The sequence below is a fragment of the Megalops cyprinoides genome, chromosome 6 (genome assembly GCF_013368585.1).
Source record: "Megalops cyprinoides isolate fMegCyp1 chromosome 6, fMegCyp1.pri, whole genome shotgun sequence".
NCBI classification, from domain to species: domain Eukaryota; kingdom Metazoa; phylum Chordata; class Actinopteri; order Elopiformes; family Megalopidae; genus Megalops; species Megalops cyprinoides.
This window is the reverse complement of record NC_050588.1, coordinates 6,674,823-6,689,553: the sequence shown is the minus strand read 5'-3', so window position 1 is coordinate 6,689,553 and position 14,731 is coordinate 6,674,823. Positions and strand designations below refer to the sequence as shown.

Genomic DNA, 14,731 nt, shown 5'->3' with positions numbered 1-14,731 from the left:
ATTCACACCTAACATTTAATTCACATTCAAAATTATTCACATCTCAAACTTAAACATCACATCAAAATCCCACCACTGATACCTGTGTGAATAAATCAGATCCCCAACCAATGGTTCTGAGGCGATAGTGACAAAGATTCCTTGCAGAAACTTTCAGTGGTGGTTCCATTTAGGTATCACTGTGCATAAGTGTCATTTACGCTGGGGACGCTGGGGACGCTGGGGACATGTCCCCACCACTTTTTGTCATGGCCCACTTGGTCCCCACCGCTTTTTGAAAGCCTTTAGTTAGCTGAACATGTTGAACCCATCGTTGTCCCCAGCACTTTTCAAAAGAAACTAACTCCCATGCCACTGTGTCAGGCATTTCTTGAACATTACATTGTTGAGCGTATTGAATTGAATCAGTTTTTATGGTATTGAAAACACACTGTAACAAGTACATTTCCTTTATAATTGATTGGTTTAATTTTTGGGGAATAAATAAATTAATGCAGGTTGAATGAAAGAACTTGCTAGAGACTCTAGTATAAGAAATGTCTCATAGTATTTAGGAAAAATAAAGCATTCAGTTTATATGCAACAGTATTATACTAGATGTACTTCCATGGTGAGCAACTAGACTCCTCATTTTTCTTACACTACAGCCCTGTATGCTACATTAAGGCAGTAGATTCAGTCCAGCATGCTACATTACTGCAGGTAGTTCAGTCTGAACTAGTTCAGTGCCCCCAGTACATCGTCGCCTCTGCTAATTTAATGTAATTAAGGATCTAACTATGCACTGTGTGACATCTCTCCAGGACCAGGGTGGGCTACCACTGGTAAAGTGTATCTAACATTGTGTCACACCTGGTCCATAAAACTCTATTCCTGCCTGTTAATATTAATAAATTACCATTTCATCTTTGTATCAAGATGAGTCAAAGTACAGACCAAGCTCAAGATTACAATCACCTTGGAGGAAGGGGCAGTGAGTTTTTATTTCTTTTAATCAGACTTTGACCCTGTTGACGCAGGTAAAATTTATTACTGACTGTGAATTGTTTCATGAAGAGAAGCACTTTTTCTACCTCTGTTTTAACCGAAGTTTGGAATCAGTAATTGTGCAGTAAGCTCACCTCACCTCAACGCCTTCTGTACTCACACAGGAAGGGCTGAAGTGAGCTATATACAGTCTCCTGATAACCTCACCCACAGCCAACAGCTAGTTTCCACACTACAAGTCCCATAGTGTTGCAGGAGATGCAATCCCAATGAAGATGCATCTCTTACAGAAAACAATTTATTCAAAATACAATATCATAAGTGCAAACACTGAGACGTACTGTATGTCAAATCTGTGAGAGCCCCTTGGCCCTGCGACTCTGGTTAATGACTTCCTGCATCACATTTAAGCAGACAAATAAAATAAATAAAATGAAATATTACTCTAAACAGAGAATATCATATCATGTCATCTATGTCTTCATTGAGGCCCAAAGTGTATAAATGGTACAAGCATGAGCTCCTGGCAGCCCTAAATCTCCATTTTATAATACAGCAGCAGTCACACTTGTAGCCTTGTAACTTTGGTTTGATCCTCTTACCCAACTATATATTCCCCTCCACCATTAACTTACAGTATCTCCTCTTTCCCTCACTCTTTGCTGTACTTACTGTGTTTATTCCTCTTCTTCTCTTCTCGTTTGTGCTTATGGCCTCAAAATTAGACTGAAATAAAGAACTCCTTCTTCATACCCAGTTCAAAGTGGATCAACGTTCACACCTGCTCAAGATTATGATCACCTTCAGAAGGGCGGGGCAATAAATTTTTATTTCTCTTAATCAAGCTTTGTCCCAGTTGAAACAGACATTATGGACTTTGAACTAATTTGTGAACTGATCCCATTAACCTGTTCATCACCTGAGCTCCTGCACCCACGCAAAGTGTGGAAGTGTGTCCAAAGATGTCTGCCAAAGACATACACAAACCCCTTTTTAAGATATTAGCCAAAAACATGCACTAATCTGCTACAAAGACATTGGCCAAAACCATACTCAAAGTTGCTACTAAAACATCAGCCAAAGATATACATAAAGCTGCTACTAAGGCATTAGCCAAAGATATACATAAGGCACCCACTAACACCGTAGCCGAAGATACGCATAAGGCTGCTACTAAAACTTTAGACGTACACAAAGCACTGTGGTTTAATATCATAGAGATACAACTTATGAAGCGCTACTCTTGTTTTTTGTTGTTGTATGGTCAATGTCTACACGTCTGTCCTCAGCTGGCATGAGATGGTGGATTATCAACCCATCAGTGACCTTCAGTACTTTCTGTTCAAGTAAATCAGTCATGTGCTCATTTGTCCTGCAGGAAATGAACTGTTGATGCAAACATGGGTGACAAAACTGCATGCTCCAGAAGGTGAGGCTCCTCAGGATAGTTTTGTTGAATACTGCTGTGTAAACACCGCACACTAACTGCACCATAGTAGCTGCTGTTACAGCAGGTTTTTCTCCTGACAGCTACTTGATCCTGAAGGCAAATGCAATAATCTCTTTTCACTGAGCTCATGATTGATTGCTACTCTTTATTTCCAAATATGGTGTTGCTGGTGCTGCTCATAGTATTTTGGGGCATTTACATACACTTGTTGATGTTAGCTGTAACATTAGCATTACAGCAGTTAATTAGCTAACCTTATTATACCTTCTGAGAGCTCTGTGCAAACACACAGGTGAGTCATTCACTTTCAGGTCGAATGGGAACCAAGACATTCTCATGTTCATGCAGTGCATTTTCTACATAAACTGATCCAAACTCTCGTATCAATAGAGGCCACCTCTTCAAGAAGCCTCAGTTTGTTTAGTCTGAGTCTATTTTGGTTCACTTCAAACAATCAAAAATGTTCACCCTGCTATCCAAAGGAAATGCATTGTGCTGGTTCTATGTCAATGCTGTCGCATAAGGACTGGGCCTTACTTCTCATCACCATGTCCTGGATTCACTACACTGTAGTCACTATCATGACGTCATGCTTAAAGCTTACAGTTTATCAATGAATGTGTGCAAAATACCGTATCTGACCGTATGTAAGAGAGTCTTTAATAATCTTATTGAAATAATATAAAACATAGCTTTCTCAGAATGCTGAAATGTGTCAGGGTTTAGTGCTTATCTGATTTCAACGTCTGATTAAAACTTTTCAACCAAAGTTTTAGTTGACAGATCATTTCTGATTATATGTATTTGGGTTGACCCTTTAAAATCAATACAATGAGGGAGTTTTTCAGTCTGTTCTTTAGAATAGATTGCTCTAGTACACGTTTGATCACATAAAGCTCTTAAACCCTATATGGAAAAATCATATCTCCCATTCCCTTTTTATTGTACAATTTATTTATAAAAATGTTATGATGCAGAAGTATTCTTCTCTTTGGAATGTTGAAATGCTATAGTTACTGAGATGAGGACTTGGTAAAAAAGAAATCCCTGCCCAGGCTGGAGTGTCATTTCCAATAAATTCCCTTTCATCTCCTTTGTCATTATGTTAAACTCTTTTGAAAGCCATCGGTCTTTTCATAAAGCTCATTTTCCATGCAATGTTTGTATCTGTGAGATATTTCTTTGACCTGAATGCTAGGGCTTGGCTCATTCAGCACATCACCAATACAATGCTTGCATCTGTGAGATGGTGCCATCACAGTTCCTTCCATCTTCATTCATACTTGTGGTTAAATAGGAACCAATAATGTGATATAAAAGAAACATTTACTGGATCATTTTTATGCTTATGTCAAAATGTTATAGCCTCAGTTTAACAGCAGGCTCAGGGGAGCTCAGGCTCAGCAGTGGAAATGGGGGGGGGGGGGGCATGCAGGAGTAGCTGAAAGCTGCATCAGCACATCACCCAGCCGAGCATGAAGGTGCTGAAACTCTGGAAAAGCTCGTCCTCATCTGCTGCTGTGCTGCAGCTAGGCCTGCAACAGTCGAAAGAGGGAGGGCCGAGAGGCGGGGCGGCCCAGGATGGAGATCCACTCTGAGGGCTGCTCCCACAGGGTGTCTGGGTGTGACAGTGGGAAGTCCTCAGAGGGTAGAAAAAGGACATGTAAACGTCGGCCACTGGGACGTGCGAGGTGGAACACCAAAGGAAGCAGCCTGATCTGCGAGGGTGAACTGCTGGTGACAACTGCGGAGTCTCTGGGAGAGGAGTGGAGGGGGAATGGGGATTCATCACAGCCAGAGACTGAGAATCAGGTGTTGGATGCCATCAAAGCCTGCATGAAAAGAGCTGTGTGTTGCCATGGGAGGGCCTGAGGGAGCATGTGGAGGACCTCTCTCCCATGCCCACATGACCTACCCACGCTGCCTGCCTGCCTGCCTGCGCAGGGTTTTTTTTCCTTTGCTCAAGATCCATTTTTTTATTATTAATTCTTCAAAACAAACAGGCAGTACAACACATCAAACACAACTTTTGTCTACATTTTGAGCAGCACTGAGTAACCATGTAAACGTTTGCCATTGTTTAGTAACAAAAAACAACAAACAAAATATATACATACATAGACCTACACAATAAGCGAAAGATAAAGAAAATGAAATAAATTAAATTAAATCACTATATATATACACATACACACAAAAAACATATACATATACATATACATATATTATATATAATTTATAATATAATACATATATTTTATATTTATATATATTTATAATACATATATTTTTACATGAAGAACATGTATTTTCCCCGCCCTCCCGGGCAGGGGTTTGCAGCTGCGGGGGGTGCTAGGACAACTGGGCATTCCAAATTGGGAGGAAAATGAGAAGAAATCACTGGGCATAACAAATGAACAAAAACAATAAAAAAAAACTTAGATAAATGAACAAGGAAAATAAACGAATAGAAAAAGAGAACAAATGTATCTCCACTACAATTCACTGTAGCGTATATCAGCTAAACTGGCTGGATGTCCTGATTTTGATTGTTACCAATAAGCAGGATCTACAGCTCTGTAGAAGAGATGGATGGATCTTCCATAAATGCAGAGTATTGTAAAGTGGCTGCAGTAATGAACTGAAACATGGATGCAAAGAATTACTACGTCTGAAGTGACACGTGATAGCCACTACACTATGGAAACGTGCTTATGGCTGGGTGTTATAGCTACAATGATGTAGTTGACTGGAGGTAAGTCAACAAACACGAGAAGTGGTTTGTGACGAGCATATTGTATACTGTGTATATACAACTAACCAATAAGAGACGGTGAAAAGAAAACAAACTTGTTCCCGCCCGGTTTCGAACCGGGGACCTTTCGCGTGTGAGGCGAACGTGATAACCACTACACTACGGAAACACGCCACGTATGCCCTTATCGTCGTGTAGTGCCATAGAATATCATATACTAATGTAGTCTGGTATATCATACATTCCTGCAATAATAGTATAATGCTGTATTCGTAACTTGTACATTTTAGTTACATTGTTGACATGAGGTATACACTCTTCTCTAGTGCGACGTACAAACTGAGTACATATAACATTTACACTATTAACATCAAATAGACCCAGAGTGACCCCAGAAGTCACTAAGCAACACAAATATCCGAGAAACTGCAGTGCGAAGCAAGACGCTGTTCAGCGCAACATAGCACCAACGAAAAGTTGAAAATGTGTTTTCTTTTAGCTAGTCCGCTAAAAAGTTTATTCAAACTAGATGCACACTGAACTAAATGCTCTGTTTCACGGTCTGTCGTCGGCCAGATAGGTTAATACAGAGTAAGTTAACAAATTGAATGGTAAACTGATACTTTTCTCGTTACCTCGTTAGTTTTAGTATGGTTTTATTCACAAGCTCTCGAGCCACTCTACCTTCGTAAGAAAATGTAGACACAAAATGCCGAAACCCGGGATCGAACCAGGGACCTTTAGATCTTCAGTCTAACGCTCTCCCAACTGAGCTATTTCGGCTGTTATACGCAAGCCCGTATCGCACTGTTTCCACTACAGTACGCTTATATAATTACACATGAAAACGTAAAAAAAACGTAAAACAAGTTGGTAAAACACAGGGATTCTACGTCGTTTTAAGAAATGAATTAGAATAAGTTACTGATTTGATAAAATGGTAACAAGAGGCATAATCGCCATAAAAATGCCTTTTTTGTTTGTGTCCAGTTCTTTTTACAGCTGTGTTTAATAGCACATGTATGGCCACAGCGTACACAAGACCCCTCAGCTTGAAAAGTGGGTCATGGTTAGGGTGACCAGACGTCCCGAAAAATTCGGGACAGTCCGTAAATCCAAGCAGTTGTCCCGAATCCCGAATCCTGTCCTAATTGTCCCGAAAATTATACTAGAGCAGAGTCTCGAGTAGTTATTGTCTGATAAAACATTAAAAACTGTTCATGGTGGTTGAGTTGTCCTGCAGCTGAGCTCCCGCCGGGTGCAACAGTCCATAGGCTACATGAATTATGGCTTTTGTAGTTTTTTTTTATTGTGTACTGGCGCGAATTGATTCATTGTTGACATGGAGGCTCAGGCTGGTGTCCCGGGACCTGATTTAGCTTCTTCCCCTGGGCCATAGGGACTGCAAACAAACACTGACACCCCTCACCCCCCAACCCTCTACCTCAATACAACTGTGCAATTCCACTGTGCACTTTAAGTCGTTTTTTAAAAAAAGACCATATTAACGCACACGTTTTTCTTCATATTTCTTTTCATTTACAATGTGTCTTCTTTTTTAAATTTGTATTTTACTGTATTTATTGTATTTTATTGTATATTTTTAATTTTTTTTCCTGTGTCGCGTGCCTTATTTGTACTGTGTGTACATAAATGTTCATCAGTGCGCTGCTGTTGTAGACCACCCACAATTTCGTTGCACCCCCACCGTGCAATGACAATAAAGTCTATTCTATTCTATTCTATTCTATTCTTCTGATGAACACGCCACTAAAAAGCGCAAACGTCTCTGCAGGTATCGGGAGGAGTGGGGAGGGAAATACCCACGGATTATTGCAGCCTTGCGAGATGCAAAGTCTGTAGAAAAGAATTTGGCATTTCGCACGGAGGGGGGTCAGACGTCAGGCTGCATGCTAGCAGCAAACAACACATAACTAACAGCACAACTGTACAGACCAACACGTTGGTCTCATCCTTCTTTAAGCGGGAGGATGACTCCACCCCCACCCCCCTCCCGAATCTCTGGCCACCCTAGTCATGGTCGCTCATCCAAGGTCTGTATAAACTGTATCCATGTACAGTTTCATGACTGCAGCTGCAGTTACTGGAGAGTCGCCGTGTTAAGAGGACATGTAAACATACACACACACACACACACACACACACACACACACACTTTAATCATGCATCAAAGGCATCAGCAAAAACTGCAAACATATGCAAGTATTTTCAAATGTATGTTTTTTGAATTGAGCTTTAATTTTGTTGAAAGAGGTATATTTTCTTACAGGAAAAAATCGACAAAGAACAGACATTTACAATGAATAATATGCATACTGCACAGACATTCTGGTGGCTCATTGTTGGAGTACTGTGGAATGGACAATGGATTACTTCTCTGCTGGTCTGTTTATGTTTACCTTTGTATCCTTTTATTATATCATCTTCCAAATGACTTAAACATTTCAGCATTTTCTGTAAATGTTCAACAGATGGAGTGGGACCGACTCTGCAGTAAGACAAGCCCAGATTACCATCTCCATCAGCCTTCACCTCTACCCCAGCTCCCTGATTTCGTTTCTCGCCCCCATCGCACCTCATGGAATGCTTCCCCTCAGCAGCTTGCTGTGTCACCCCTCCGACCCCCTGACCCCCCTCCCCCAGTCTCCCCTACTCTTCCTTGGTTTTCTCCTTGCCTGCACCGCTGCGGTCGAAGTGCGCTTGTGCATCAGAGAGCTGCATCCAGGCGTCCACAATGAGAAGCAGCGGGATGACGATCCACAGCGTATTCATGAATATGAAGTAGAACCAAAAGTAGATGGGGTGTCCCAGCTCGCTGTGGATGTAGCCATCTCGGTGCTCAGTGTAGAAGTACAGGACCGCACCATACAGTTGTCCTGAAGGTGGGGGGGAAAACCTTGTTAAAGCGTATGGGAGATGGACAGTGTATGGGAGAAAAAGCATATGTGAAACGCAAAAGTATATTCAGTATACAATCTTCCAAAATACTCTGACATAAACCATAAATAAGATGAGCACAGAATGTGTGTCTGCTAAAATGGGAATCGCTGGGAGAAAGAGGGAGAGAAGGGGTGTTGTGTCACTGACACGTCAATGTGCAGCCACACTATACTGCACCAAGGAGATGAAGCTACATAGAGCTGTCATTGGCTAGTTTGTGGAGAGATGATTTCTAAAGAGAACCGCTGCCACTGGAAGTTTTAGTTGACAGGAAATGTCTGTATACAGTAGCAGGAAGAGTGTGCTGTAGGGGATACAGCACACTATTCCTGTGAGGAGTGCTGAGCCTTCTTGAAATGGCATCAGCGAGGGCAGGACCTCACCCAGGGAAACGATCAGCTGCAGTACGAAGCGGTGGGGGTGGTTGTACAGAAACGCCAAGATGGTCCACACGCTGAGGGGTCCCCACATCCACGCGGTCACCGTCTCCATACACACCGTGAAGTTGTCCGCTCTAGAGAGACGGGGAATCAAAACAGGGTAAGGACAAACTCTTAGGAGACCTCACCTGTAGGCTGTAGCTACTGGACTTGCCTTGAAAATGTGGACTTTCAACCGCCCATAATTCCAGGCAGAAGATATTTTGTCCACTTAATCTCATGGCCAAGGTCTCTGGCATGGAAGAGACAACAGCTTCCAACTTACTCCAAGAGGTGACAACAGAATCTGTAATGCCTTTGTTATGCAAATGATTTCAATTACAGTGTTAAAACGCTTCCACCGGAATCCTCCAGATCTTCTATGTCTGAATAAGTAGTGTGATACTGCATACCCTGATTACATAGTCACAGACGATAATTTAGCCAAATAACTAATCCAATTACATTATTGAGGGTGTGAATGAAACAAAAATAGATACTTCCAGGACAAGTATTACCTACCTTTGAATTACACAATGAAGATAATTACATAAGAGCATTATAAAGGGGACTGGCCAATAAATAGGCCAATCAGAGCATCCTGGCTTGTCATTTTGAATGCATATGTAATTATTAAAGCAAATGTTATTTATGTGGTGCTTCTTGTATATTAAAACAACAAAAATAGCAACAGAAAATACAGCAATAAGGGAAATTTAAAAGCTATATCTGTACTTACATGACATATCTGCTGTCTCCTTTTGAATATTCTTTCCCTGTTTAAAAGAGATGTATTGTTTAAATTCCCTTTGGACGAATTAAAGTTATGGTTCCATATACTTTGCACGTTCTTCATTCTTTCACAAGAGTATAACTTGTAGTATGACTACAGTATAGTGTAACTATTTAACTATATAACAGTAGAGTATAAAGCGTGTTGGCAACAAAGAATGAAACACACAGGCACTGCATGCTTTCTGGATAGCTGACATATGGGGACCGAGTGAGGGGCAGCTGACTTCTGACATCTTCTGAAGTTGCTCTGGGGGTCATGTGTGCCTGGAGAAACTGGCCTATACCACAAGCCACCAAAATGAATGGCCCCAAAACTGGCACAATCTATATACACCTGAAGGTGGCGAGTAAGAAGAAGGCAAAGCATGAGATGTCCAATGTCACTCACAGAGCTGGGACAGGAAACTCTGATCAGAGGGTATGAGGGGGTAGTAAAGCGAAAACCAGCCCTCGATGACCCCGTGGATGAAGCCGCACACGGCAAACCAGCACAGAATCAGCCTGCGCATCGTTGTAAGCCTTCCCCCTTCCATGTCTTTTCCTGTCAGCACCCAGGTTCCCAGGAGCAGCACCCCCGACACAGAGAACAGGAAGGCCAGAATCTCCTCCATGGAGCGATCGTTGGCAACGTAGTTCGGGATGGACAGATGTCGTGGCCAAAAAGGGTGCTGATTAGTGACTGCTGAGTCCACTTCCTCCATCTGTCGTGAAAGAAGGAACATGAAAGGAAATAAACATGTCAAACTAAAAAACAAGAAGATTAGAAATCCTTAACATGGCCACAGCCATAGGAAAGAAATAGCAGTTCCCTTAGAAAAACATTCTATAAAAAAATCAGCCAAAGTATACATATTCATCATACTCAATTTAAAGCTCCGATGGTTAATAATGACCTTGGCAAAAAGAAAGGAAAGTGACAGGGATAACCTGCCTGTAGATCTGAAATCTTTTAGAAATTTTGGTGCTTTACAAGTATCACTTGTAACTTTTCTGAAGACTCCATATGCCTGCTGGTGATTCAAGATTGTTATACTGATGCATTACCATGTAGTTTTCTTTGACTGTTCCTGTATTGTGTAGTATTTTGTATGCATAGGTACTTCTTCCTTTCTTTTCACATTCTGTACCATAATTATGCGTTTGTATTACTAGCCTTTCCCCACCGTACTGCAGCCAAGTTCATGTTGCCTCTACAGCATCTCCTCGAAAACGATATGTCGCATCTCAAGGGGATTTACCCTTGTTAATTTCTAACATTCATTATTGTTTATTATTATTATCGTTGAGAAATGATAAATGCCATATGTATCCGCGTACACAGTATAGTCTATTACACTAGTATTGCCATCAAAAGGCCAACACAGACGGGCAGTTCACTTTTAATTCACAGCAACATGTTTATTGAAAAATTCAGCTGTCTGAATGCTGCACTGAGACGTTTTGGAACAATTTAAAAAGCTGCCCCTCAAAAATACCGGCCATGCCAAAATAGTTAGTCTAGCTAACTACAGATGCAGTAACTACCTGCAGGTATTAGGTTGTGGGAATTTAGTTAACAACAACCTACTTACTATAAACTAGGCCTACTTACTGCAGCTGTTGGCTAGTTAGCTACTTACCTTCAATGTGGATATAATCAAGACTGATTGTTATTAGAAGTGACGACTAAAATAAAATTACAAGGTATCTTTCCAACTTCACACTGCTGTTATGCAGCTAATCCTCTCCGCTTTGACAGTTGGTGTAACGTATTGAGCAAGCCTTTGCAGCAATTCCCACCTAAACTGGAAAACCTAAACAGCAGCCTAAAAATATATACGTACGAAAAACCAAACTAAATTGTCATTCAAAGACCACTGTCCACCTGTACTCCGCTTCCTGTCTGTTTCCAGCACGCTCTATAAGGACAACAATATATGTAAGTACTGCGCTACCCACCCACTGCCATTTACTCCAGTCACAAGTAAGCATATCTAGACTGCATTAGATCTCCACCAATGAGAATTTTAGTAGGCTGGAGTGCATCTTTAACTGTGCAATTGCATCGCTTACATTTGGTATGGGCGGCCATTGTAATGCCGTATCAGAATACGAATTTAGAGGGTGCAAAATACACGCGAGGCCATTGCGCTTACTGATTGGTCGCCCGTCTCGGATCATACACGTCATGGACTGTTGTCAAACTCGTAAATACAGATATAGAAGCGCAAGATCGGTAGCGACTTCAAAAGATTGTTGCGATTTTGTGTCATGTTGTGATAACATATTTTGTAAAGTTAAATACTGCTATGACAAGTTATCCGACAATGAGGTATTCAATGAAGTTGGTCTGACATTCTGGCTTTCTTTTTTCAATGAATTAAGATGAGGCGATTCAGTTTCACAAAATCTCTTCATATGATCAAGATAGGTCATGCCCTGTTTTTAGTAGCGCGATACCGATCACCCACTGGTGATGCCCAGGTTAAGTGGGTGACAAGAAAGTGACGGATGTTTATTCTAGGTAGCATAACTATACATTGACAAGAGGTGATAGGAGGAATAAAAACACATCGTATGAGCGAAAAAGCAGGCTGATTGAATGTAAGAGACATATTCCTTGAACTGCTGGGTAGCTTAGTGCAATACATTATATGTCAATGACTGTGGAAAACCTCACAGTATCATCAGGAAAGAAAATTGCTTTGCCAAAGGTGATGAACAGATTGCGACACTGACATCCAGGTTAATTTGTTCAGTTATGTTCTGCTGATTATAGAGGGGGTTAACAAAACAAGCCTTAAAACAGTGTTAACCCTCCTTGCTATATTGTTATACAACTTTTGAACTGTTTCTAGTAAGATATTCTATCATACCAAGAAGGAAAGCCTCCATTTCTCTAAGAGATAAAGGAGGCGAAATCTACTCCATACTAGACCTCTAGAATTTCCATAAAGATGTTGAATGTTGAAACATATTGGTAATTGGTATTGATATTGCTGTGAAACACCTATGTGGACTCCTTTTAAACTATGGTTTGGTTACTTAAAATATTTAATTTGGTGTTCCCATTATTTTGCTTACCTGTTATATAAAACCTGTTGTATAAAATCGCAATTTTACGGCGGGAACTTTCCCCATTGACTAACGTGGGCAGAACGTAGAATCTTAACGTTTGAGAATTGTGGAATGTTTACGTGCAGCTGACGTCAAAATCGGACTGCTATCACTATCTGCCACAGACCGTCTCTCGCCAAAATGTTGTCTGCTGCAGGCTTTGTCGCCCCTTTATGAAATCTCACGGCCAATGTGGTCACAGATCTTTTGTTAAAAGTTAAACTGCCTAACAAACATGACAGCTGGCTGAAAACAGAATTTGTTAGGTAGCTAGCACACTACCGACTTAGCTAATTAGCTATCTCATTAGATAGCAAGCGCGTTAGCTGGCTAAGGTGTAAACTGGCTCTAAGTCGCTAGTGACTGAGCTTGTGAGATAATTAGCCGAAAAAGAGTTGAATGACGTACGTAGCTTGCGAGTTGGCTCGCCACATAACTTGCGAAGTAGTTCGACAACAGGCAGGCTGGCTCAAAATGGACCAGCTTTTGGCTGCGGCCATTGAAATCGCGTGCTTGTTGAGGCCAGACGATCTCGAGTTGCAAAAGCTGGCAACCCTGATATCTACTAACTATCATGCCAGCCTATTTCAAGACAACTTAAAGCTTGTCCTTAGACTTTCCTCCTCTAGTTATTTCTTCTTCTTACTATTATTCCACCCGATTTTCTGTACGTAAGGCCTCCTACAGCTTTTCAGCTACGCTTGTGACACTTGGCCAATACCTTCAGCAAGTAGTCCTATGGGATAGGGTTGCCAACTTCCTGAAATGAAAAAAGGAACCGGGGAGGGGATGGAAGATGTTGGACTGAGGAGCTCCGACGACTGTGGACCTGTAACAAATATAACGGGTCTTACACCTGCATTTCCCTTAAGTGGTAGACCTATGTGAGAAGTCCTGTCCATACCATACATAATCACATCAAGGAAACTGCAATGGCTTCAGTCATTTACCAGACGTGTATCTATAGGCCCATGTACTAAGACAAGCAAACACACAAACCTGAATTTGATCAATTTTGTATTTTTGAGTGATAGGTATATGTGTGTAACAGATTACAACAGTTTTATTTTCTCATTCTTTAGAATAAAACAGAACTGTGTTTTAAGGAAAACAATATATATAAAAACTACATTTGATGAACTCTGATAAGCTTCTTGAATCCCTCATTTTCGACAGTGCTAATGGGAAGCATGTCTTTTGCAATGCATTACGCAATTGCATTTGTGACGTCTTTGTGTCTTTTCGTTTTTTTGTCGTAAGGCACGGTGCTGGAAAATGCTGATACGATCGTTTGCTGCAGGGTTGTTGCACTGGGTTCTGGCCTGGTGCTTGTGGAGGGTCCATTAACAACACTCATTTGGGACTGTAATTTCTGCATGTTCTAATGGGTGATATCGTTTCAAATGATGAAACAGGTTTGTGGTGTTGCCTGTCTTTGATGGCACATGTCTTCGGTGCAGTTTGCAGTGCATGCTGCTCTGTTTTTGTCAGATTGTAAATAGCCAAAATATCTCCAGACTACTGAAGTTGAGTGACCTTTCTTGTCGACGAAGTCTTCGTCCTTCGAGCTGATCATGGGCACTGCTTTTTCTTAGGTGTCGTTCATTTGGCTTATTTTGCTTATTCAGCTCCAACTTAAAGCCTGTCAGCCACTGTGTAAACAATACCACGTGCTGGTGGGAATTTATACCTCTCACCGTGCTACCTTACTTGCGCAATGCATACCTCTATTCCTGCGACATGACTGGCAGTTCGTGATTCATTTCTGTGACATGCAAGCACTGAAAGTAATTATATCGAACATTTATCGAACATTTGTTATATTTCTATCGAGGAAAATTGTATCGCGATAATTACTGTTATTGTTTTATCGCCCAGCCCTACTTTTGAATAAAACAGACCTGGTATTATGAAAGAATATTTCAATCATCAGCGCTGTCAGGCGTGCCGCAGCAACGCTGACAGCGCTTCTCATTGGTCATCATTCTCTGGGTAGTGGACAGACAACGCTGATGGAGAGCAGCAGGGTTTCCTTCTATCTCATACAAATCGCCCTGTCTTAATAGTCTAACCTGTAATGTTTCTCTCTCATAGATTAGCACTGAACTGATTCTCAAAAATAGTCAGTTCAATGTGGAACACGTCTTTTAGTTTCCAATTACGGGATGATTTCGTATTTTACGGGACGGTTGGCAATCCTACTATGGGATTGTGTTGCTTGTTGATCGCTGTGCTTTTTGTGTGAATATGCAAAATATTTTTGAGATG

The 14,731-nt window shown here is 41.2% G+C and overlaps 1 protein-coding gene and 2 non-coding genes across 3 annotated transcripts; all 3 read right to left on the bottom strand.

The window, feature by feature from the left end:
• Positions 1-5,288: 5,288 nt before the first annotated feature.
• Positions 5,289-5,361, bottom strand: trnav-cac. The gene has a single exon. It is a non-coding gene; the product is annotated as a tRNA-Val (tRNA).
• A 541-nt stretch (positions 5,362-5,902) lies between these two features.
• Positions 5,903-5,975, bottom strand: trnaf-gaa. The gene has a single exon. It is a non-coding gene; the product is annotated as a tRNA-Phe (tRNA).
• Positions 5,976-7,546: 1,571 nt separating this feature from the next.
• Positions 7,547-11,247, bottom strand: LOC118779798 (EBP cholestenol delta-isomerase). The gene is made up of 5 exons (XM_036532064.1): positions 10,987-11,247; positions 9,756-10,068; positions 9,312-9,348; positions 8,537-8,667; positions 7,547-8,089 (listed from the first exon to the last, which is right to left on the bottom strand). The coding sequence occupies exons 2-5, from the start codon at positions 10,066-10,068 to the stop codon at positions 7,863-7,865; spliced, it is 708 nt and encodes a 235-aa protein (XP_036387957.1). The 5' UTR covers positions 10,987-11,247; the 3' UTR covers positions 7,547-7,862.
• Positions 11,248-14,731: the final 3,484 nt, after the last annotated feature.

Bases quoted from the DNA above. Each gene is read 5' to 3' on its own strand.
- LOC118779798 (XM_036532064.1), bottom strand. From the start codon at position 10,068: ATGGAGGAAGTGGACTCAGCAGTCACTAATCAGCACCCTTTTTGGCCA. The intron at 8,668-9,311 runs GTAAGTACAGAT...CCGTCTCTCTAG, and splicing joins GGAGACAGCAGATATGTCAT to AGCGGACAACTTCACGGTGT. The intron at 8,090-8,536 runs GTGAGGTCCTGC...CCCCACCTTCAG, and splicing joins GCAGCTGATCGTTTCCCTGG to GACAACTGTATGGTGCGGTC.